The following is a 22,306-nucleotide window of genomic DNA, read 5'->3' on the forward strand; positions in this document are numbered from 1 at the left end:
AAGTGTTGGCGCTGACCTTTAAAGCCCTAAATGGCCTCAGTCCTGTATATGTGGAAGGAGCATCTTCACCCCCATCATTCAGCCTGGACACTGAGGTCCAGCTCCAAGGGTCTTCTAGCAGTTCCCTCACTGCGAGAAGTGAAGTTACAGGGAACCAGGCAGAGGGCCTTCTCAGTATTCGTGCCCACCCTCCCATCAGATGACAAACTGATAAACAACCATATGACTTTTAGAAGACACCTGAAGCTTTTAATGCTTGATGTTTTATGATGTTTTAATATTTTGTTGGCAGCTGCCCAGAGTGGGTGGGGCAACTCGGGTGGCAAACAAACAACCAACAACAACAACAACAACAATAAACAGAGGAGGGGTGCCAAAATGAAACCCATCTGAATCTAGGAATTATTTATTAATCATTTAGGAAGTTAGGCCCTACATCGCAACTGCATTGGTGCAGATTCAAGAGAATTAATGCTGTGTGATGCAACTTGAGGGGGTTTCACTGAAGCTGGCCACAAGCTCAATTTAGACACACGGCACCAACTGAAAAGTTACTGTGCTACTGAAAAACTTTCATGAGCAGATTGGTTGCTCTTCCCAGTATTTTCAAACCATGTCAGGGCACTCAGATGGACCCTTCTCAGCTCAAAGTGTTGATGCTAGGTGGATCTACCCAACCCACATTTTTCCAGATTTGATTTTACCATGAGAATCTGCTTTTCTTAAGTCCAGTTTAGCATTTGTAAGCAATGGGACTTCCAAGGAACTTTTTAGAAAAACATTTGTGGTTAGGTAATTGTGATGAGATAATCGGGACTGCTTTTTTTCTCTGAAACGCAGAAATGATCCAGGATTTTGGCAAGGTGACCCAAATTTCAGAACCGATAGAAATAAAACAAGAAGATTGCTCATCATTGGTCATCTTGCCAGACCTGAAGAGGACTTCATGAGCAGCATATATCTAAAACATCACACAAATATTATAACCTATTGCATACACATTGCTCATGTTATTTAAGAAATATCAAATGGAATTCTACCTAGGGGTAACTTAAGGGTGGGTTGATAGGAATTAACCAATGCCACCTTCTCAAACAACTCTTCCATGAAATACTGGACCCACTACAAAAGTGTGGCTTACAGCCCACCATAAGGGTCACATGGTAGAAGGTATCAGAAGTTGTTGAGAAGCCCATCAGAACTGATAGGGTTACACTCCCCCTGTGTCTAGTTCCTGCTTCAGATTATATATCGAGGTCCCCAAGAGAGCAAAATCTCTGTGTGACAGCGCCAGCCAGCAAACCAATCCTTTCCCCCATGTTTGAAAATTCCAAGCACACAAGGTTAAGGTGGGTCAAGTTCCACAAATTAAAAATTCCCAGCGTTTGGTAGGTATCTGTTGGTATTCTGTGAATATCCCAGAGGAAGACAGGATTAACTTCTCTTTTTTTAAGGATAGATTTCTCAGCTGTGTTCTCAAGGGTGTACTTGAAGGGGAGAAGTAAGTAGCTTTCAGCTGTACAACATCCCTCCATCCTCAACAAGTTTCCATTGCAGAAGGATAGACTTTAGGAGGACTCTGTAATGGGAAGTCTTTCCACGGGCAAATTAATACAGATTTTACAGTACTGTTATATAACAACGGGCGTTTGTATTATTTATGGAATTTATGTTTGTTTGAAATGATGTATCAAGTATGTTTCCCTAATTAGCTTTCTTTCTTATCATTTAAAGCAGCTATGGAGGTCTCTGGCTTTTACTGGGTGCTGGGAGACAAGGTTTGCAGAACCCTCACCATTCTCCCAATCTAAATGCCCCTTACAAGTTGCATTTTGGGGAAATGCACATAGCTGTAGTTTTTCTTCCTGTGCAACTAAAAGCAGCAGTATGAGTGGAGGGAAGGACACTGACTAGAAAAAAATATCATGGATGGAAAGCATTAAAGACCCTTCCACTACTGCTGCTTCTCTGATCAAAATTGGGGCCTTCAGCCACTAGTTTAACACTCTCCTCACAACCGGGAAGATCTGGAGATCTTCGCAGAGAATAGAGGGACAAAAGCATTTTACATCCTCGTTGAAACAAAATCACCATCCCAATGCTTGTAGACTTCAAACGTGGTAAGAGAAATGTTTAGCAATGGCTCAAAAACAGCTACTGATGCCCACCAATTGTAGTCTAGAAACAGAGTAGAGGACAACATCACATGGAAACAAATGTTCTGAAAGAAGTCTCTCTTCTTGCAGCCAGTCCCACCTATGGTCTTCCTTAGTGACTAGTTAACTAGGAGGTTACTTTGAAGGTAGGTGCCAGGAGCCCAATACTACTACTGCTGCTGCTGCTGCTGCTACTACTACTACTACTTATTACCTACCTGGGAGCCCAATACTACTACTACTTATTACCTACCCTCCAGCCTAAGTTCCAATGGTGGATGGCAACAATTTAAAAGCCAACATTAAAAACCATTTTAAAACTTGCAATTAAAAAATGGTGGTGGTGGGGTTATTGTTTTTGGTTTGTACTCTGTATTTTTTTACTGTACTTATATGCTATGAACTACCTTAGATTTTCAGATGAAGGGCAGTATACAAATGATGGTGATGATATATGCAATCACAAAATATAGGATGGGTTCTGAAAATATAGAGCTCAGGAGTCAAAGGCCATTGCTCTCTCCATACTCCATTTTTGTTCTGGAATGGCAACTCAGGCCAAATGGTACCTCTCAGGAGGTTAGATTTGAGAGTGTCAATTGATGACTTCTGAATGGTAAGATCAAGACTTTTCTGAAGATCTTGATGTTGTTCTTATCGGCACAGATTTTTAAATAATTCCTGTTTTGCACTTTGATCTTGACAGTGAGCGGTTTTTTTATTTTAAAAAAACTAGTTCTGCTACAAATGCTAGCAGTTCTTGCACATTATACTGGTATATATACGTTCCTTGATCTTGTATATGCTTATATATTTTTAATGGTTCCACTAAAAATATGAAGAATTCTCATATATGAGATGCATTATTATGCATATAATATTGCATTCATATATACTCCAGGATTCCTAAAACAAGCAGCACTTAAACAGATGTGTAAAGTAATACATTAAACTGCATAAAAATAATACTAACACTTACAAAATGCAGAAACAGAGTACCACATTGGGCTTGGTTCTTTAACATGCATAATACATATGGTTTTTGCACATTTTATTTGCACATTTTTTTGTAAGTCAGGCCTTAGAAACATGCACCTAATAATGTGCAAGTGCTCAATTCAAGAGGCAAAGCTCAGCTGGGTTGGAACTGCCAAATTCTGTCTAGAAATCAGTTCAAAACTGAAATCGCCTTCATTCCTAGCTCCCAAGCTGCCAAGGAGAGTTCAGAAGTCCATAGCCAATTGTTTAGATTCTGTTTAGAATACTCCTCAGTTATGTATTTACCTGATACCAAAGGCCTTGAAAGGGCAATTTTATGGTCTATTGACTAAACAGCAGCTAATGAAAATTATACAGTTTAACGGATGAATAATGGCTTTTAAAACAATTCCAAACACATGCTGAACCAGGGGTTTAGGCAGCAGAAGACTACTTCACACTAAAATGACTGTTTCAGTATGTAGTTACCTAAAGCAATCTGCTATAATGGCCTCTTAATCCTCATTATACTCAGATCTCTACCATGATCTTTCATTCACACAACACCATGTCCCGCAACTGAGCCTTAATCAAGATGGATCTTGCTCGAATGTAAGGAAGGGCTGGGGAACTCTAAGCAGCTGTAATGTGGAGCCAAGAAGTCTGCAAGTGGACATTTCAATTTGCTTGCTTGGTGGAATGGGCAGGATCTGTGGCTTCGTGAGGAACTTGGGATTGAGGCTGAGTACACATTGGGATTGAAGAATCTTCCGTTTTCGTTCTCACAGGTACTCATTTTTCCAATCTTAATTTCAGCAAACTATTTTCCCCAATACAAAGCATATTTGTATGTTATTTTCACTAATATAATAACACCTTCCCCTAACACAGGCATAGGCAAACTCAGCCCTCCAGATGTTTTGGGACTACAACTCCCACCATCCTAGCTAACAGGACCAGTGGTCAGGGATGATGGGAGTTGTAGTCCCAAAATATCTGGAGGGCTGAGTTTGCCTATGCCTGCCCTAATATATGTATTTTTTAAAGAGGGACACTTTGTCAACAGCTGAGAAATTAGCTACTTTTGTCTCCCGCTCTCCTTAAACATTTCTAACCCCGCTGGTCAGTAGTCAAACTCATACCTAAGAACTTATTTCTGTGTTTCCTTATTTCCTCTTCCCTCCCAATCTTCTCTCCTTTTGTGCTGTGTCTTTTAGATGGCAAGCCTCAGGGCAGGCTCTGCCCCTTGTTTGCACAGATCTGCAAACTACTCTGGGAGCTTCTCCTTTTTTTTTTTGGCTCAAGAGCAGGATATAATTTCCGTAACTCTATATGTTTCAACCCAGCAAGATAGTACAAGCTTGTGTGGTCCCCCCCCCCACCTTGCCCTTTTTAGTAAAGTAGAACTAAAGAATCTAAAATAATGGACAATTTAAACAGAAGATAAATGCTGTTTCCATACTTCCTCTCTGCGGCTTTAGTTTGCTGTTGTTATCTGACAGAAAGCCTTGGTCCCCTTCCTACAAACTCTGCAGGAAAACGGCTGCCCCCTCAGGAATGTAAACTTGGCATGCTTTTCGGCTGGTTTCTGACTGTCTCTCTCTTTCTCATGATAACAAAAGGCCTACCCTACTATCCCACTGCTAAGGTCAAGGCTCTGTTTACGTTGTATAGGTGACCATTCCTGATTAAAAATGCTTCACGTTCTTCCAGTGAAATTATTTTCACCTTTCCAATAAGCCTTTAGCTCAGTAGGAGCTAGGTTCTGTGAGCTGGGAAAACTCTAGTTCAAATGCCATCTAGGCTAGTTCAGATGTAGTGCCCAAACCATGGTTTAGTCAACATGTCTGAATTCCCCATCCTTTATGTTTTCAGCGTTGATCGTGGTTACAGTGCAGGGGTGGGGAGCCTTTTATCATGATCTGCCTCACAGGCCAAATTTCACAGACGGGGGTGCGGTTTCCACCCACCTGTCAATCGCCAGACATCACAAATGATGCCAAATGATTTGGTGCTCTGGAGTTCGTTGGAGCAGGGCTTCCACTGTGGCTGCCCTCTTCTGTGGAACAGCGTTCCTGTCAAAATACGACAGGTGCCCATTATCTGTATTTTCCAGAAAACAATTGAAGACACTTTTGTTCCAACATGCATTTTCCAGCTGAAAGAAAAGGTATTTGCCTTAAAGATGTTGCTTTTTAAAACTATATTTAGTAATTTCTTCTGTTCAGTTTTAAAAGCCATTTTAGTTGTTTTGTGATATGTATGCAAATCTTCAGTTGTAGAAGCTGTACATCTAAACAGTACAGTGGTACCTCAGGTTAAGTACTTAATTCGTTCCGGAGGTCCGTTCTTAACCTGAAACTGTACTTAACCTGAGGTACCACTTTAGCTAATGGGGCCTCCTGCTGGCGCTGCGCCGCCGGAGCACGATTTCTGTTCTCATCCTGAAGCAAAGTTCTTAACCTGAAGCACTATTTCTGGGTTAGCAGAGTCTGTAACCTGAAGCGTATGTAACCTGAAGCGTATGTAACCTGAGGTACCACTGTATCAGTATCTGAATGATTTTTTAAAAGAGGGGATATTGCCTAGCGCTCCTTCTAATGTTGGAATAGGTTTTGCAGGAGACGCATATGTAAAAGGAGATTCCTAAATGATGAAGCAAATGATGATTAGTGTTAGCACTGGTGCAAGTGTAATGCTGCACGGCGATTAACGTTGGAAAGGAATTTGCAACGAGAGGAGGAGGAGGAGGAGGGAGAGAATAGAGCGTGAGAGCCTGCAAGGCACTCCCAATTTTTCTAACGTGGTTTAGAAACTGGGAAATGTTCTGCCTGCCTTAGACCTCGATCATGCTATGCCAGATACCAATATAGAGCCTTCAGCTCATGCCTTCTGCAGCCGGGCAGAGACTTAGGGAGCTAACAAAAAAACAAAAGGAGAGCTCCACAGGCAGCGCGAGAAAGCAATGGGTGGTACACTGCGACAGGATGGGCTTTGATATAACAATGTATCTTTTTATGAAAATATTTATGTGAACTGAGAATGTGACTTTTGTTTTCATCGTGGGGATCAGATAAGGCCACTCTCGCATTTGATTTTGTGTTTTAACTAAGAAGAATGCAAGACCTGAGACGGTGCCAGCCAAAAGGTGACATGAACTCAGGGGTGGAGCCCTTTTGTCAAGGCCACAAATGAACCGACCCTTTGAACTGTGGGTAAAATGAGGATAAAACTGGACACCCAAGGTCAACAGCACCACAGTCGCACAGAAAAGACCGGTGTGGCTTGTGGCTAGGGATGGGCAGATCTGTCAGTTCCTTCGTTACTTCATCTTATGTCCAGTTCTTCACATTTGGATACGCACGAAAATTCGCCAGCATTTTAGTGTGAATTTCTTGTATACATTTGTATGCATTTCCCCTTAATATATATGCAATTCCCTCTGCAGGAATGCATTTCTGTATGCAATTTTCACAAATGCATGCATTTTCATGGAAACTTTCCTCCAGCATATGCATTACTTAGCTGGAGAACACCATTATTATTATTATTATTATTATTATTATTATTATTATTATTTGGCCAGGAGGAGGCTGGAATCCTAAATGGAGGACCGATTTGGGATAGGGATGTGTGCTTAACCCCTTATTTTCCTGATCAAAATTCCCCCTCCCCAACAGCTTTTCTCCATTCAGGAGAAAAGCTATAGGGACTCTAATAGGTGCTTTTCATTAGAAAAGAGTAAGCTGATGGAATGTTACAGATGACTGCAAGGAGCATGTCATTTGGGTTTCAAAACCCTCTCTCTTAGCCATGTGCAGATTATTGCGTGCTTATGAACATGCACCCCGCACTACTGTTTCTGCTTCATGCATTCCGGCACTCGCCACTCTGCTTCACGGGTGTATCTGCAGCAAACCCCTTTGCTATGTAAAGTGTGAACAGTGCTTTGTGGACTGAACCCTTCGAGTACTTCATGGAAGAAACATGAACCTGCGGCCAACTTCCCTCACTGCAGCCCATTCCATATACGCGTGCCAAGATTTATCTGAAGTTGTTAAAAGCTGCCAATTTTTGTATGTTGCTTTTCTTTTTTTTAAGGGAAAAGAAGGAGAGGAAGGGTGAAACGACAAGATAAAGTCCTTAATAAACACAGAGATAGTAGGTAAAACTTTCTCAAGTGGCTCCCTGTTTCTAATAATAAATATTTATCCCCGGAAAGCATTCTTTGTGGCATAGCGAAAGATTAGCAACTCGGGCTTTGCTATTGTTCGGGTGGTGATCCGAGGCGGTAAGATGTGAAATTCAAGTTGCTTGCAAAAAGAGGTGCTTCCCGTTAGCGGCCGAGCCCTCGCCCTCCTAGTGAAGAGGAAAGGGCATCATGTACAAAGCCTCGCAAAAACGATTATCCCCATATCTGTCAGGCTGGAGACAACTAGGACAAACAAACTCAGGAAGTGGCAGGGAGTTCAGAAACGAGAGGAAATCCATGGCAGAAGGGGGGAAACTGAAGAGATTGCGCTGATCCGAGAACCAAAGTCAACTCTGAGCCACAGCGTGCCAAGCTTTTAGAAGAAGCACTGCTTGTCTTATAATACAAAACTGGCACCCACAGCTGGCGATGGCTGCAGGGACGATTCAGATGTTAACATTCGGAATGATAAACAGCCTCCCCTCCCCCGCCCCCTGCATCCCTCCCCCCCCAAAAGAGAAAGAAAAAAAGTTCTGTGTAAGCAAGCAGAAACAAAACAGCCAATCCGGTTGCTAAGAGACATTGGCCCTCAGCCAAAATCAAACCAAGAGCCTTAAGAATTCTTTATTCCAGACCCGCAAAGAAAGTACCTGTAGATGACGCCATGTTGGTGGAGAAACATGAGTGCCGATGTGACTTCTGCTGCATAGAAGCGGGAGCGGGGCTCGTCAAATTTGCGCGAGCGCTGGATCTGAAACATTAGGTCTCCTCCATTGACATATTCCATGACGAAAAAGAGGCGGTCCTGAAATTCACGAAAATAGTGCTATTTAGCCGATTGCTTCCAGCCGCACAAAGACGCAGCTGTACGTACGTGGCACATTAGGAAATTAGGATCTGCATCCAGAAACGAAAGAAAGGAAAACCTGCACGTTTTAAGCAAGTTGAATGTATGGGTTTAGTTAACGAGTAACAGCAAATCACAGGACCCAAAAAAGTACTTGGAAAAACGATGGGCATTACTTTAGAATTGCTGCATTTATTGTTCATTTTTGAAAGATCCAATTTACCAGCTGTGCAATTTACCAAGAACTTTTGCTGAAGCCTCCCGTAATCACGTGGTGTTTCCTTCCACCACGAAAAGTAATTCATGTGAAGACGGTTGCCATGAGCCATAGGGGAGTGTTCACAAGCCAAAACAAGCAGATTCCCCACCCTCCCACAATGGTGGAATGGGTCAGGGTTTCACACCCATAAAACCCAAGAACAGATAGAAAAGCCACTTTAAATTCTCATTTACGGAGAGCCTTTTAAGCAGACACAGCAAGGTTCTGTGGGATGGAGGGAGGAGTCTGGAACCAGGGAGTCTGAAAGTCAAAGGCAGGTTCTTTCCTCTCTGCACCACTATGGCAGCCCTCCAGAAGAGGCACACGCTAGTCTGTGCTGCTCTCAGGCACCACCAGAGGGGTGGTACTGCATATTATAAATAAGCAATAATCAGGTGACAAAAGGGGCAAACCAATAGGATTCCAACTGGTCCTTTAAAGCCTCAGACATTTGCCTGGTTCCTTACTCAACCATGAAGCTCATTGGGTGACCTTGGACATGAAAAAGCACTGACCAAAGAATATACTCATTTTAAAAACAACTCTGTTTTCTATGCATTTGGAGTCTAAGAAGGGAACTCTTAGACTCAGGGGTCAGCGAACTTTTTCAGCAAGGGGCCGGTCCACCGTCCCTCAGACCTTGTGGGGGGCCAGACTATATTTTGAAAAAATATATGAACGAATTCCTATGCCCCACAAATAGCCCAGAGATGCATTTTAAATAAAAGCACACATTCTACTCATGTAAAAACACCAGGCAGGCCCCACAAATAGCCCAGAGGTGCATTTTAAATAAAAGGACACATTCTACTCATGTAAAAACACGCTGATTCCTGGACTGTCAGTGGGCTGGATTTAGAAGACGATTGGGCTGGATCTGGGCCCCAGGCCTTCGTTTGCCTACCCATGTCTCAGAGGTAGTTGTGGAAGAACCCTTAAAGTCCAAGGATTAAAAGCACGAATGATCGCTAGTTGCAGGGCTGAAGTCCAGGGGTGCAGACCAGAGCCCTGAGCATGCAGGGGCTTCCCACCCTCACTCAGGGGAGGAGGGAATTGCTCTGTGCATTCATGGGCATTTTCCTTGGACTACAGAATTAGAGCCACAAGGTTATGGCCTAAGAGTGCTCAGCGGAAGTAAACAGGACTTCCCTTGTGGGCGGGAGAGTTCCGGACAGCGAGCACATCAGAGCCCCCCACCGCCACCAACTGGATCAGGGCCAGTGTCAAGATATCTGGGAAGAATGGTGAGGAGGAGGTTGGGATGAATATAGCCATCCAGTAGATAAGTGGAGCCTAAGTCATGGAAGCATATAGGCCAGGGGTCAGCAAACTTTTTCAGCAGGGTCCACTGTCCCTCAGACCTTGTGAGGGGCCGGATTATATTTTGGAAACAAATTTAAAAATGAACAAATTCCTATGCCCCACAAATAACCCAGAGAAGCGTTTTAAATAAAAGCACACATTCTTCTCATGTAAAAACACCAGGCAGGCCCCACAAATCACCCAGAGATGCATTTTAAACAAAAGGACACATTCTACTCATGTAAAAACACGCTGATTCCCAGACTGTCCGTGGGCCAGATTTAGAAGGCGATTGAGCCGGCCCTGGCCCCTGGGCCTTAGTTTGCCTACCCATGCTATAGGCCATGGTTGATAATGAGACAATTTTATAATGGACTAGCAAGGCCTACTGCCAGAGATTTGGATAACTATTTAAAACCAGCATGGGAAAAAAAAAAATCAGGCTTTCTGGGCAGCAGACACACTTTTCCTCTTCTGCCTATTTTCTACACATTTGCTCTTGCCTCTGTACCTCTCAGCATCCCAACCTTCGTCTTCCCCTTGCGTCCATGAGTTGGCTGTCTTCTTACACCTATGGCTGCTCTTTTCCTAGTCCTCTTAACTCCCATCAGTAGGATATCAGCAGCCCAGCCAAAGGCAGCCCTAGAATCTACACCTCTTTGATGTCAGGGCAGTTCAGCCAATCACTATCACTACAGACCACGCCTGTAGCACTTGTGATCCAGCAAGCTGAATGCAACTCCTCAGAGGCTCAATATTAACCCTCCAGCTACTACTGTCTGCCTGGCACTGCCGAAAAACTCAGGATGGTTGTGCCTCTGGGCCAGAAAACAAGGCTGAGAGGCTCAGAGTAAAGGCCTGATTTGGCTTGGTAGCAACAACAACAGACAAGTTTTCCAGGCCATTTCCAGCCCCCACTTTTTTGTCTCCTTGACTTTAAAATAGCCGGTTGTAATGTGACAGTAAAAAAAACACAACCAAAAACAGAAGGAAAACAGTTTTAAATAAAATTAATTACTTATCAGGGTGCATTGGCTTTGCAGAGAACATTTTCTTGTTCTCATTTCAGACTTGCCAAAAGGGGGATTAATCTGCAATTATTTTGTTTGTGAACTTTCCTCTTATTGTGGGTTATGCAATTCAGGAGTTCCCAGGGCTGCTTTACGGTACGGTGTTAAAAAATGACCACAATTTTGAACTTAAATGATACTTGGACGTATGTTATGGGGAGGTCTTCATCAATACAGTACACAAATGAAATATGTCACATCATTTTCCACCAAAAAAAGTACATTTATATTTTTTTCAGGCATTTATAAAATATTTTGAGTGCTGGTGCAATTTTTCCTGAAATCCTCATCCTCTTATCGAGCTCTGTGTAAAATTTCAAAGAGATCTGATCATTGGTTATGGAGAAAAAGAATAAAATGTACATGTGCCGAGGGTCTCAAGACGGACAGGCGACGCAGATTTCATGAAATTTTGAAGTACTATAAAATTAAAACCGTTTGAGATAGAGGGGAAAAAGAGGTAACGGGCCTCCCCTTGGAAACAAAGCCTTTCTCTCTCTCTCTCTCTCTCTCTATATATATATATAAAATATCCCTCAACAGTTCTTAAAATCATAACATTTCAGAGTTGGAAGGGACCATAAGGGTCATCTAGTCCAACAGCCCTGAAATGCAGGAACCTTTTACCCAGCTTGGGGCTCAAACCCATGACCCTGAGATTAAGAGTCTCCTGCTATCCTCTGAATGAGCTATTGCAGATGGGGAGTTAAAAGGTCTCTATCAGGCTCTATGGGGAAGCTCCTTTGTGGATGCACTGCCCTTTCTTGAAAGCCTCAGTGGTTGCGGCCTCCTTATAGATCTGCTAGGGATTGAGGAGAAATTTACTCAGTCTGCGTCTTAAAGTGAAGTGGCCGAATTCTCTAGTCTTGCAATGATACATGGATTAGAATGAAGCTGTCAATTGAATTACACACTTCTCTGAATTCACCAGACAGTTTCATCTGGGAGTGTGGGAGTGTGTGTGTGTGTGTGTGTGTGTGTGTGTGTGTGTGTGTGTGTGGAGTACACAAAATGCACATTTTATGGGAAGTTATGTTAAAAATCCATATTAAGGAAAATGTATTAAAAGCATACAATGCACTGAAAACTGTACAGTGGTACCTCTGGTACAGATGCTTCAGGTTACAGACACCTCAGGTTACAGACTCCACTAACCCATAAATAGTACCTCGGGTTAAAAACTTTGCTTCAGGATGAGAACAGAAATGGTGCGGCGGCAGCGGGAGGCCCCATTAGCTAAAGTGGTGCTTCAGGTTAAGAACAGTTTCAGGTTAAGAACGGACCTCCAAAACAAATTAAGTTCTTAACCTGAGGTACCACTGTACTTTAAGGGGAGAATGCATACAAAATGCATACTTTAGGGGAAAGTGCGTGTCATTTAAAAGTGATTCCCTCCTTATTTATTTCTTTAACCCACAAGAAATGGGATTGCAAAACTGACAAGGAATGGAAATGGGCTGATTGCCCTTAGCATGACCACCTCCTCACCCATGAGAAAAGCGTGGAGCACATTATCATTGCTTCCAGGACTCCCTAAATGTAAACCACCAAGAATGGAGATGGGCACTCCTAAGGAGAATTTATGAGTGATGACCAACCGCTTCCTGCAAGGAGGAATAAATATCCGTGCCAGTTGGTTTTGCTTTCCCCCAAGACTGTCCACTAACCCTTCTCTGTTTACACACGCAGAGATACCATCAACAGGGGAATGAAACTTCACATAAGTACCAGACAAAAAGGTAATGTCTTTCATGCATTGTTTTCAGCCTGAGAAACGTTCACTGTCCGTCTGCATAAAGAATATCCTTCCCTTCCCACCTCCCCCTGAATTCTAACAGAACCTAAGCTGCCCTTCCTTTTGTTTATTTGTTTTTCCACTTTTTAATTTAATAACGCTGTATTAGATTACGGTTGTGACGAAAAGCACACTTAGTGGCGAGGAAGAGGGCATGTGCAGGGATAGCTAGAAACCCAAGCGAGACTCTCAAGTACGTTTCTGAGAGCTGGGCGGCCTGTCAGCCATGTGAAGACAGCTTGATTAGCTGAAACACCACGGAGCAGGAATCAATCACGCAATGTGTTTCCCACTTTCAAATCTGAGACGTGTGTCCGTGCTGTGCGTCAGGCAAGCAACATTGTCACCGCCGGTCCCCGACGCGAAGAACTACCCTGGCCCACAGTTCAAAACCCCCGAACCAGGAAAGGCATCATACACACACCCCTCCATAACTAGAATTCACAAGCAGATAAGACTTATCAGCATTCCCCAAGTGGCATTTTTCCCTTGTTTAATGTTTCTCATATAAATGGGTGTGATGAAATCTTTCCCGATGCCAACAAGTCCTTAAAACTTGAGTTCACTGTGTCAATAGATCTCCAACCCTCCTCCCTCCTGGAAACCATTCCGGTAAGTTGCGGTATTTCTTCAAAGGCTAAAACATAGCACAATTGTTTAGGAAAATAGAAGCATTTCTGAACTCTGGAGAATGAAAGACCCGGGCTGAATATCCTGCCCCACTTTTGTAGGACCGTTCATCCCTTGAGAAAAAGGGGGGATCATCAGCATTTAAAGTTGTGGCGGTTGGATATTTCTCTTTCAATTTCTTTTTAAAGCCTTTCTTCAAAGTGGGACTTAACTTCAAGTGGGATGGATCTCTGGAGAGTGTACTCTTAAGAACTTCAGAGAGCATAGCCTTATCTTTAAAGGTGTGGTGGTTGAGGGTTTTCTTTACTTTCTTTTCTTACAGAAAAAATTGCACTGCAACTTGTGCAGCACCTTGGCTGCTGTTAGTTGCTGGTGGCATTCCTGCGAGAGAATGCCCCTATGGGACTGATCCTACGTCACGATGCAGAGCATTTCAAAGGGGCGTTCACAGGGACTAAAGATAACTGTCATGGTTCTCCCTCTCTTTTTATCCTTGCAACAAGCCTAGGACCCTCATACCTACGGGACCACCTCTTCCGGTATGCCCCATGGAGGATCTTAAGGTCCATAAATAGCAACACCCTACAGGTCCCAGGCCCTAAGGAAGTCAGATTAGCCTCAACCAGAGCCAGGGCCTTTTCAACACTGGCTCCGGCCTGGTGGAATGCTCTGTCTCATGAGACCAGGGCCCTGCAGGATCTGATTTCTTTCCGCAGCGCCTGTAAGACACAGTTGGTCCGCCTGGCCTTTGGCTTGGAATCAACTTGATCCCCTCCCCCTCTTTCCTTTTTCCTTCTGTGATGGAACTCCTACTTGGGGACTTCCCTGCCTTTTTTCTGGCCCACGTAGGACCAGCCTGGATAGTTGGCCTTGGTGAAGATTTGATGTTTTCATCCCCAAAAAAGGTTTTGATTTGAGTTTCTACTGAAAAGAGACTGCATTTTAATGTACTTTAATCTTGTTTTTAAGTTGTATTTTAATCAATTGTTTTTATACCTGCTGTTAGCCGCCCTGAGCCCGGTCTTGGCTGGGGAGGGTGGGGTATAAATAATAATTATTATTATTGTGAAGAAGAAATTTTGGCTCTGCATGTGCAGCTGGCCCAAGGTCACCCAGTGAGTTTCACATCTGAGCGGGGATACAAAGCAGCGTCTTCCCAGCTATAGTCCAACCCTAACATAGGAACATAGGAAGGGACCTTATGATGTGTCAGACCATTGGTCCACCTCTGCATTGCCTACCCTGGCTGGCAGCAGCTCTCCAGGAATTCAGGTAGGGAGTCTCTCCCAACCCTAACCAAAGTTTCCAGGGATTGAACCTGTGACTTTCTGCTTGCAAGGCAGACAATCTACCACTGAGCTATGGCCCTTGGGTTCTAACCACTACACCAGGGATAGGCAACATGGCAGCCTCCAGGTGTTACTGGACTACAGCTCCGAACCAGCATGGCCAATGTTCAGGGAAAAGGAGTACTGTAGTCTAGCAACATCACATTGGCAACCCCTGCCTCTCACCGTGCTGGCAATACTTTGCATCTACCTACCAGGCAAGCCATCAAACAATCAATGCAGTCGGTCACCAGGAAAGTAAGTGTGGCCAAGCAGTCAAGGGCACCCCAGCCTGTACCTTAGAAACAAATTGCTCAGGCAGCAGAGCCAAGCCTTGGTCAGAAGTGGGCAGGACCCTATTGGCTCCTCCGCACACCTGACCCCTGCTGAGCTGTAACTGCAATTCCACCATCTGGCCATGTGTAGCGGTGGCGCTGAAGCACAACGATCCAGCTGTTTCTTCCTTTGGCAAGCAATCACAGGGGATAAGGCACCCAGCTCAGATGGCGAAAGTCCCCGTTGGAAAAGTTGGTGTCAGGCTCGACTAATATGCTTCTACGTTACAACCTTTCCAAAACACGGAATTTTGCTAAATGAATGCCACCGTCAAAAGGGAGATTTACTATAGCCAAACAAATACATTGTGCCCTTGGCACGTCTTGCAAGAAGCAATTTGATTCAAGATTATGGGGTTGGGGGCGGTATGAAATTCTTTCCCAGCCGGCATAAAAAACCTGTGATTACTTAACTCTATTTAAACAGGATGCTCAAGGAGTTTGTTTAAAATTACTGAAAACTGCAGCGACTATCCCACCCATTAGGGCTTGAATAAACACTTCCTGCTTCTGATTGAAATTGCACAGACACACTAGACTTAGTACACAATATTAAATGCAAACTAGAGAAAGAGCTGAACAACAACAACACTAATGTTCCAGACTGCTTCATCTCCATCTTGGGAGAAGGCCATCAATGAAGACTACGCGGAGATGCACAAATGGCAAAAAATAATAAATAAATAAAATTAAATTGGTATTCAGGTTTACATACACAGACATTCCATTGAAGTGATATACAACGCTTACTGTATTTCCGTAAGCTATGCTCTGAAAATAACGTAATCACTCAAAATTCACATTTTGCCACTATTATCCCCACATGGTAGATGAGGGTAGGCAGAACTGAATGCAAGTTAAGTTGTGTTGACAAGAAGCTGCCCAGAATGGCTGGGGAACCCTGTCAGATGGGTAGGGTATAAATATTACTGTTGTTGTTGTTGTTGTGCTTTTCTAAGGATTCAGCTACATGTGACCAGTTTTAAGGGATGTTGCTTAAAGCTCTGAACCCTTTATTCCAGCTGTACTTTCCCACATGGGTAGAAGAGGAGGAGAACAGAATGCTCTAGCCTGGCTGTATTGAGATCTTATTTAAAGCTGGGAATTACTTCTGGTCATGGAGACCCACCGAGAGAGAGAGAGAGAGAAATGGATAAAAAAAACAACTGAGGGAAACATCTAGATGGAAGAGGATCCAACACACCACTAGCCCAAAGACACACACTCAACACCCCTTAGAGGTAATCAGTAGTAGATTGGATTCTGCATATAGATCTGTCGCAGTGCTGGAGTGAAGGAAAAAGGGTGGGAAAAGGGTTAAGTACACTTCCTACTTCTCTACTACAACTCTCCCTCCCCAGTGCTGCTTTTCTCGAGTGACAGGCTTAGGCTAGGGCTTGTGGCTTCTCTTACACACGTGTAGTTCTAGGCCCTGTGAACAAAACTGCCAGTGTGCAGATACTTGCTAGCAAAAGCAGGAAATGAACCCCCTCTCCTGAGCACGTGAAGTGTTTCAGCGAAGTTCCCATGTACTTATACGAAAAGGTCAGCCAGTGACAACAGTAGGCTCCAGCTTCACAACGCAGCAGGAGACTTCTAAAAGCCCTGTGATCATCTTGAATGGAAAATGTACAAAAAAATACTGTTGGGTCGCAAACTCTGCCCCGGGTCTAAGAAAGAGCTTATTTGCACAATTACTTTGGACGCAGTGTTCCGAATAGCATGAAATCCGTTCAATTTCCATAAAGCCAGATTTCTTTGTGACTGGTCAGATAAATCCCGCTGGGATGGAAAGTTAGCAGGAAAGAAATGGTTGGAATGTACTAAGGCGGAAATCTCATGCAAGTCGCCCTACTCGTGAGTAATAAGCAAGGCAGCGGTGGGCAACCTGCAGCCTTTGGTTTAAATTTCATAGAAGATAAAGGGGGGGCATAGAGAGATAAAAGTGGGCATCCACTGACTTTCGGCTTTGGACCCGCCCACTTTGGTTTAGGCTCCACCCACCATGGATTCTGGCTTCTCCTACCACCAGTATGTAGCCCTTACAGATTACCCCAAGGGAATGCAGCCCTTTTCTAACAGTTACTAATGCCATGAAGCTTATTCAGGAAAAATTACTATTGTATAATAGATTTAAGTATCCTTATACCTCTGCCCAGATCTCGAAAAATCATTGCTTTTATTTAATTATTTTATTTATGCTATTTCATCTATTTCATTTCTCTCTCTTTTAAAAAGTTTAGCACAACCATTATGCACTCTTATTAGTCTTGGTGGTTCAGTAGTTTTTGCTGGCTTTATTATTAATTGAATTTTTATACCGTCCTTCATCCAAAGATCACAGGGCGGCTTGAAATACAAAAGCACAAAAATACATACCTAAATAACAAACAATAAAGGATCTAGAAGCTGGAGGCAGGGACCGTCCACTCAGTTAGGATGCTTCCAACACCTTCAGATATTTCAGCTCTGCAGTGGAATTCTTCCCATTTAGTCCAACTTTATAATGTAGATGTTCTAGTTACAGGTAGGTAGCCATGTCGGTAGCCATGTCGTAGTCAAAACAAAATAAAAAAATTCCTTCCAGTAGCATGCACACGAAAGCTCATACCAATAATAAACTTAGTTGGTCTCTAAGGTGCTACTGGAAGGAATTTTTTTATAATGTATATGTTGTTTAATTATCTTAATTTTACAAAAACCAGCCAGCCAGCCAACCAATTTTTTAAATGTTGTACTTCCTGCTATTATCTGCTTTGGGAATGGAAAGAAGTGAACGTGGGATATAGATTCCAACCAATGTTCCACGTGTCGTACCCACAATGCATTGTGTGCTTCCGTGCCACACAACAAGAATCTTAACAGAAAATAGTGGGATGGGGAAATGAGCACTTACAACATGGGTATATACAGTTAGTTGGACTTCCAAGAAAATATTGCAGCATGGACAGCTCCTGTTCAGGGTTTCAGCCAGTAAGCCAACCATGCCCTTTTGCAGTGCAGTGAGCATGCCAAGCCCTAATTGGGCTGTTTGGTTCTCTCTCCCCCCCAAACTTTTGTACTTGGGTTTCCCCAAGTCTGCTGATACATCCTTTCCTGTACACAGACGGGGAATACATTCACTATTAGCAGATAGAATTCCTACATATTTAGGGAAGGGAACTTGACAAACAGATACCATTTTTGGTGGCACATCTCCATGTTTCTGATGATGTGTGTTTCTTTGGACAGAGGCCAAGGGCTTTAAAATTAGCTTAAACTCAGCCCTCGCTTTACACACCAGTTTTTGAGGTTTTGTAAAGCTTAACTCTTGGGTTTGTCGTGGCACGGAAAAACGACCGTGGAAGAGCTGCCATCCTGTTAGGAATCCTCATAAAAAAGAAAGATGTTTCTGAAAGGAATCTGCAGAATGTATTTTTCTCCCTTTTTAAGATAAACTGAGAAAGGAATGTGTACACTTATGGATATTGTTAAGAAGCTACTTAACACAGGTTGCGAAAGTGACATAAACGATGCCGTTTTCCCAAATCAGGCGATGATCTGGCCCCCCTAACCCAGATTCTTGCCAAACTACACATGCATGAGGCAGGTGGGAAACAAACCAAGCTTTGGAGAAAAAGCTGTGCCTTATTTGCTCATCTGTGAAGTAGCTTGTGGTTTTTTGAACAAACCATGATTAAAACGAACCGTGGCTCTGTATTATGTGCAATTGTAGCAAACTTAGATGCAGTTGAAAGAGAAGCTGAACTTTCCTCTAGCAACTACATGAAGCTCTCTGGGAAGCCTGGCATTAGAACAATCTTCTCCTGGCAGAAAAGAAGCCCATTACATTCATTTCATGCAGCCTATAATAATTCTAAGTGCTGATTAGGATCAAGTAACTTTAAAAACCATTATGATTCAGTTCCCTAAGTAATTGGGCTGAGAGGGCCCTTCAAGATGGACTTAATAAAGCAAGATTTACACTCTGAATAACTTCACAATACTCAGACTCATTCTCCCAGCCGGAAGTCTCGTACAGGCTCAATGGAATTCATATTTTATGTCATGGGAGCCTTTGGTGACCCCCTCCCCCAATCGCCTTCTGCTCATAGGAAAAAAATAAACTAGAAATCAATTCACACAACCTCAAATGCCTCTTAGACAACAGGTTCCGTTTGCTTGTCAGGTGGGCTTGTTAAGGGCCGAGCCAAAGAAAACATGTCTCTATGTCTGTGCCGAGCAAGAATAAAACAATAAAAAATTATTTCAGCTGCTACAGCTCAGGAAGTAAAACAAAAACACTACATGGAAGCAAAAAGGCGGGGAAAATCCTGGCTTTCAGACTCCTTGTTCTCTTTTGAACCTTATTGTCCAGCTCTTAAAATAGGCACCAGGCTGAATTGAAGTTATGTCAATTCTTTAAAAACAAACAAACCCCAAGCCAGACCTGGTTCGGTTTTTCATCTAAATCCAACCTGCAGTTCACCGAGCCAGACACAGCCATGCCACAAATTGTACCTACCAAGAAACAGCTACGGTCAGCTTTATATATAAAGCAAGTGGGATCTGCAGTGTATGTTCAGTGCCTAGTAGGAGTGCTCCCATGCAACAGCAATGGGGAACCTCATGCTTGGGAGCCAAGTGCAGCATTCCAAGTCTCTCTGTCCAGACCTCAGGGCTCTTCCCCAGTCCACACCCCTGGCCCTGCAAGATGGAACTATCACTGGCCCTGCTCCACGCCACCCTTTCTGCACGACAGTACTCTTGAACTGTGATGATGTCTCTTGTTTCGAATTATGGTGCTGGAGGAGACTCTTGAGAGTCCCATGGACTGCAAGAAGATCAAACCGATCCATTCACACATATGGGAGAAAACAAATTGTTGAAACTTGGGACATTGGCAATGCTGGTGCCAAAGCCCTTTGTGTGGTGTGTGGGGGTGGGGTGTGTGTGTGGATTCAGGGCGCATTTGCAAATCCCACCCTACCATCAGTTGTAATGGCGCACCTTCTCTGCTTATTAAATTTTCTTGTAGCAAACAAGAAAATATAATGTTATGAACTTTTTCTCTTCTGAGGAAATTTGGAAGTTAAACATTATGGAATGTAGGTTGGCTTGACTGAATTAATACTTACCACCCCCGACCCCCTGAGAAAGAAATTTGTTCCTTCCAAACATTTCATCCACACAGGGAAACCAGCAGGGCTTATGCCAATTTATAGAAGTATTATTATTATTATTATTATTATTATTATTATTATTATTATTAAGGACGACGTCTCTTCTCTAAGGAAGCTGGCCATTTTTAGTCTCTGCTGTGCTACGGTGGTGTTACCTTTGAGTCACAACACTGCAGAATCTGTGTGCATTTTTTTTTCTTGTTGGTTTAAGGAGATTAATCTAGCGTACAAAATCACAGTGTGTTACAACAAAGCTTTAGGCATGTTGAGAACTTGTTAAACTGTAACTCTAGAAAAGATGCCAAATCCATGTCTGAGAAAGGCAGGGTTCAGTTCAGCTGGAGCTGTTCCTGTTTATGCCACTGCTAGCTGGCGAGCTTGCAACAGATCCAAACACTGCATAAACCCACAAACCAACAGAGGCTTCGCCATGTTTTTAATTATTAGCCCACAGCTCTGTTTTTTGTTTCATTCTTCCGTCAAATTTCTCCATAATTCCACACTGAAACACCATGCAGAAGTGAGGGCAGAAATGAACAAGCCATGCAGAATTGATAATATAAACTAGCTTTCCCCAATCTGGTGGGAATTGTAATCCAAAATTCCAGGGAAGGCTAATGGAGACCATTGTGCGCGGGCGGACAAGCTGGAACCCAGAGACCATTTCTGGCCTCGTGTTCAAATGCCAAGAACACACAAGTAATGCTACCCGAGACCGCAGAGGGAGGTGTGCAGAGAAGTCTAAGGAGGAGAGATGGTGATGATCACTAGCTTTAACCTCTTCTAAACATACAATGAGTTGGTAGAGTAGGTGCACCACTTCAGACAGGAATCGAACTTTCCCTGAAATGTTAATTCAGCCTTACAAAGAAGCTCTCAGAAAGTACAGCGGACCCTCGGGTTGCAAACGTGATCCGTGCGGGATGCACGTTCACAACCTGCAGCGTTCGCAACCCGCGTCTGCGCGGGTTGTGATTTGGCGCTTCTGCGCATGCGCAACTGCCGAAACCCGGACGTAACCTGTTCCGGTACTTCCAGGTTTCAGCAGTCCGCAACCCGAAAAAACACAACCTGAAGCAACTGTAACCTGGGGTATGACTATAGCAAACTGAAACATTAGCTTTTCGCTTTGAACCAGCAGGGATCTTCTCATGGGTCTTTAAGTGTGGCAGGAGACCTTGAGATGCAAGTAATTCTGGTTTGCTCAGTGAGACCTACTTTCTTTCTCGCAAACAAAGGGATTGGACAGTGGAGAGACTATGGCTGCATTCAGAGAGCACCTTATTCTGTTTTCCTGACGTTTCCTTACCTAGTAATTTCAGTGTCTTATAGAGTCATAACTCGGGTTAAATGTGCTTCAGGTTGAGCGTTGTCAGGTTATGCTCCGTGGCGACCCAGAAATAACGGAGCGTGTTACTTCCGGGTTTCGCTGTTCGCGCATGTGCTCAAAATGACGTCACGCGCATGCGGGGAAGCAGCGAATCACGAGCCGCGCATGCGCAGGTGTGGGTTGCGTTCCCTTCAGGATGTGAATGGGGCTCCGGAACGGATCCCATTCGCATCCAGAGGTACCACTGTATAATCTTTCACACAATGCAAAAGCCATTTCTGGAAATCTAGTGGAAGCTTAGTGCTCATTTTCATGTTAGCTGGTTCCAGAAAAAATCCAATTGCAACCCCCTTGACTCAGAAAGTTTAGTGTCGTAATTTCACATGGCGAAATTTGCTGTTGGATCCCAACATACAGTTCCTTCACAACATTTAAAATTTAGTGGGACATGACAGCATATTGATATTTTAAAAGTTCTGTATCGCAACAAGTACCACAGTGACAGGAAACATTGGAAATCGGGACAGGAACGCTAGCACTATAATCAGTAAAATCAGTAATCAGTATAATCAGTAAAACTAATGGTGCATAGTTAAAGCCATGGTTTTCCCAGTAGTGATGTATGGAAGTGAGAGCTGGACCATAAAGAAGGCTGATCGCCGAAGAATTGATGCTTTTGAATTATGGTGCTGGAGGAGACTCTTGAGAGTCCCATGGACTGCAAGAAGATCAAACGCATCCATTCTTAAGGAAATCAGCCCTGAGTGCTCACTGGAAGGACAGATCGTGAAGCTGAGGCTCCAGTACTTTGGCCACCTCATGAGAAGAGAAGACTCCCTGGAGAAGACACTGATGCTGGGAAAGATGGAGGGCACAGGGAGAAGGGGGCGACAGAGGACGAGATGGTTGGATAGTGTTTTCG

At 43.5% G+C, this 22,306-nt stretch overlaps 1 protein-coding gene across 1 annotated transcript in view; it reads right to left on the minus strand.

Annotated features, from left to right (window-relative positions):
- Positions 1 to 22,306, minus strand: part of PRKCE (protein kinase C epsilon) — a 323,740-nt gene that overhangs the window by 30,986 nt on the left and 270,448 nt on the right. Inside the window, exon 11 of the mRNA XM_028724832.2 lies at positions 7,977 to 8,131. Coding sequence (XP_028580665.1) covers positions 7,977 to 8,131 — 155 coding nt within the window. The remainder of the gene's footprint in view (positions 1 to 7,976; positions 8,132 to 22,306) is intronic.

This window comes from Podarcis muralis, chromosome 3, assembly GCF_964188315.1.
Source record: "Podarcis muralis chromosome 3, rPodMur119.hap1.1, whole genome shotgun sequence".
In the NCBI taxonomy this organism is placed as follows: Eukaryota; Metazoa; Chordata; class Lepidosauria; order Squamata; family Lacertidae; genus Podarcis; species Podarcis muralis.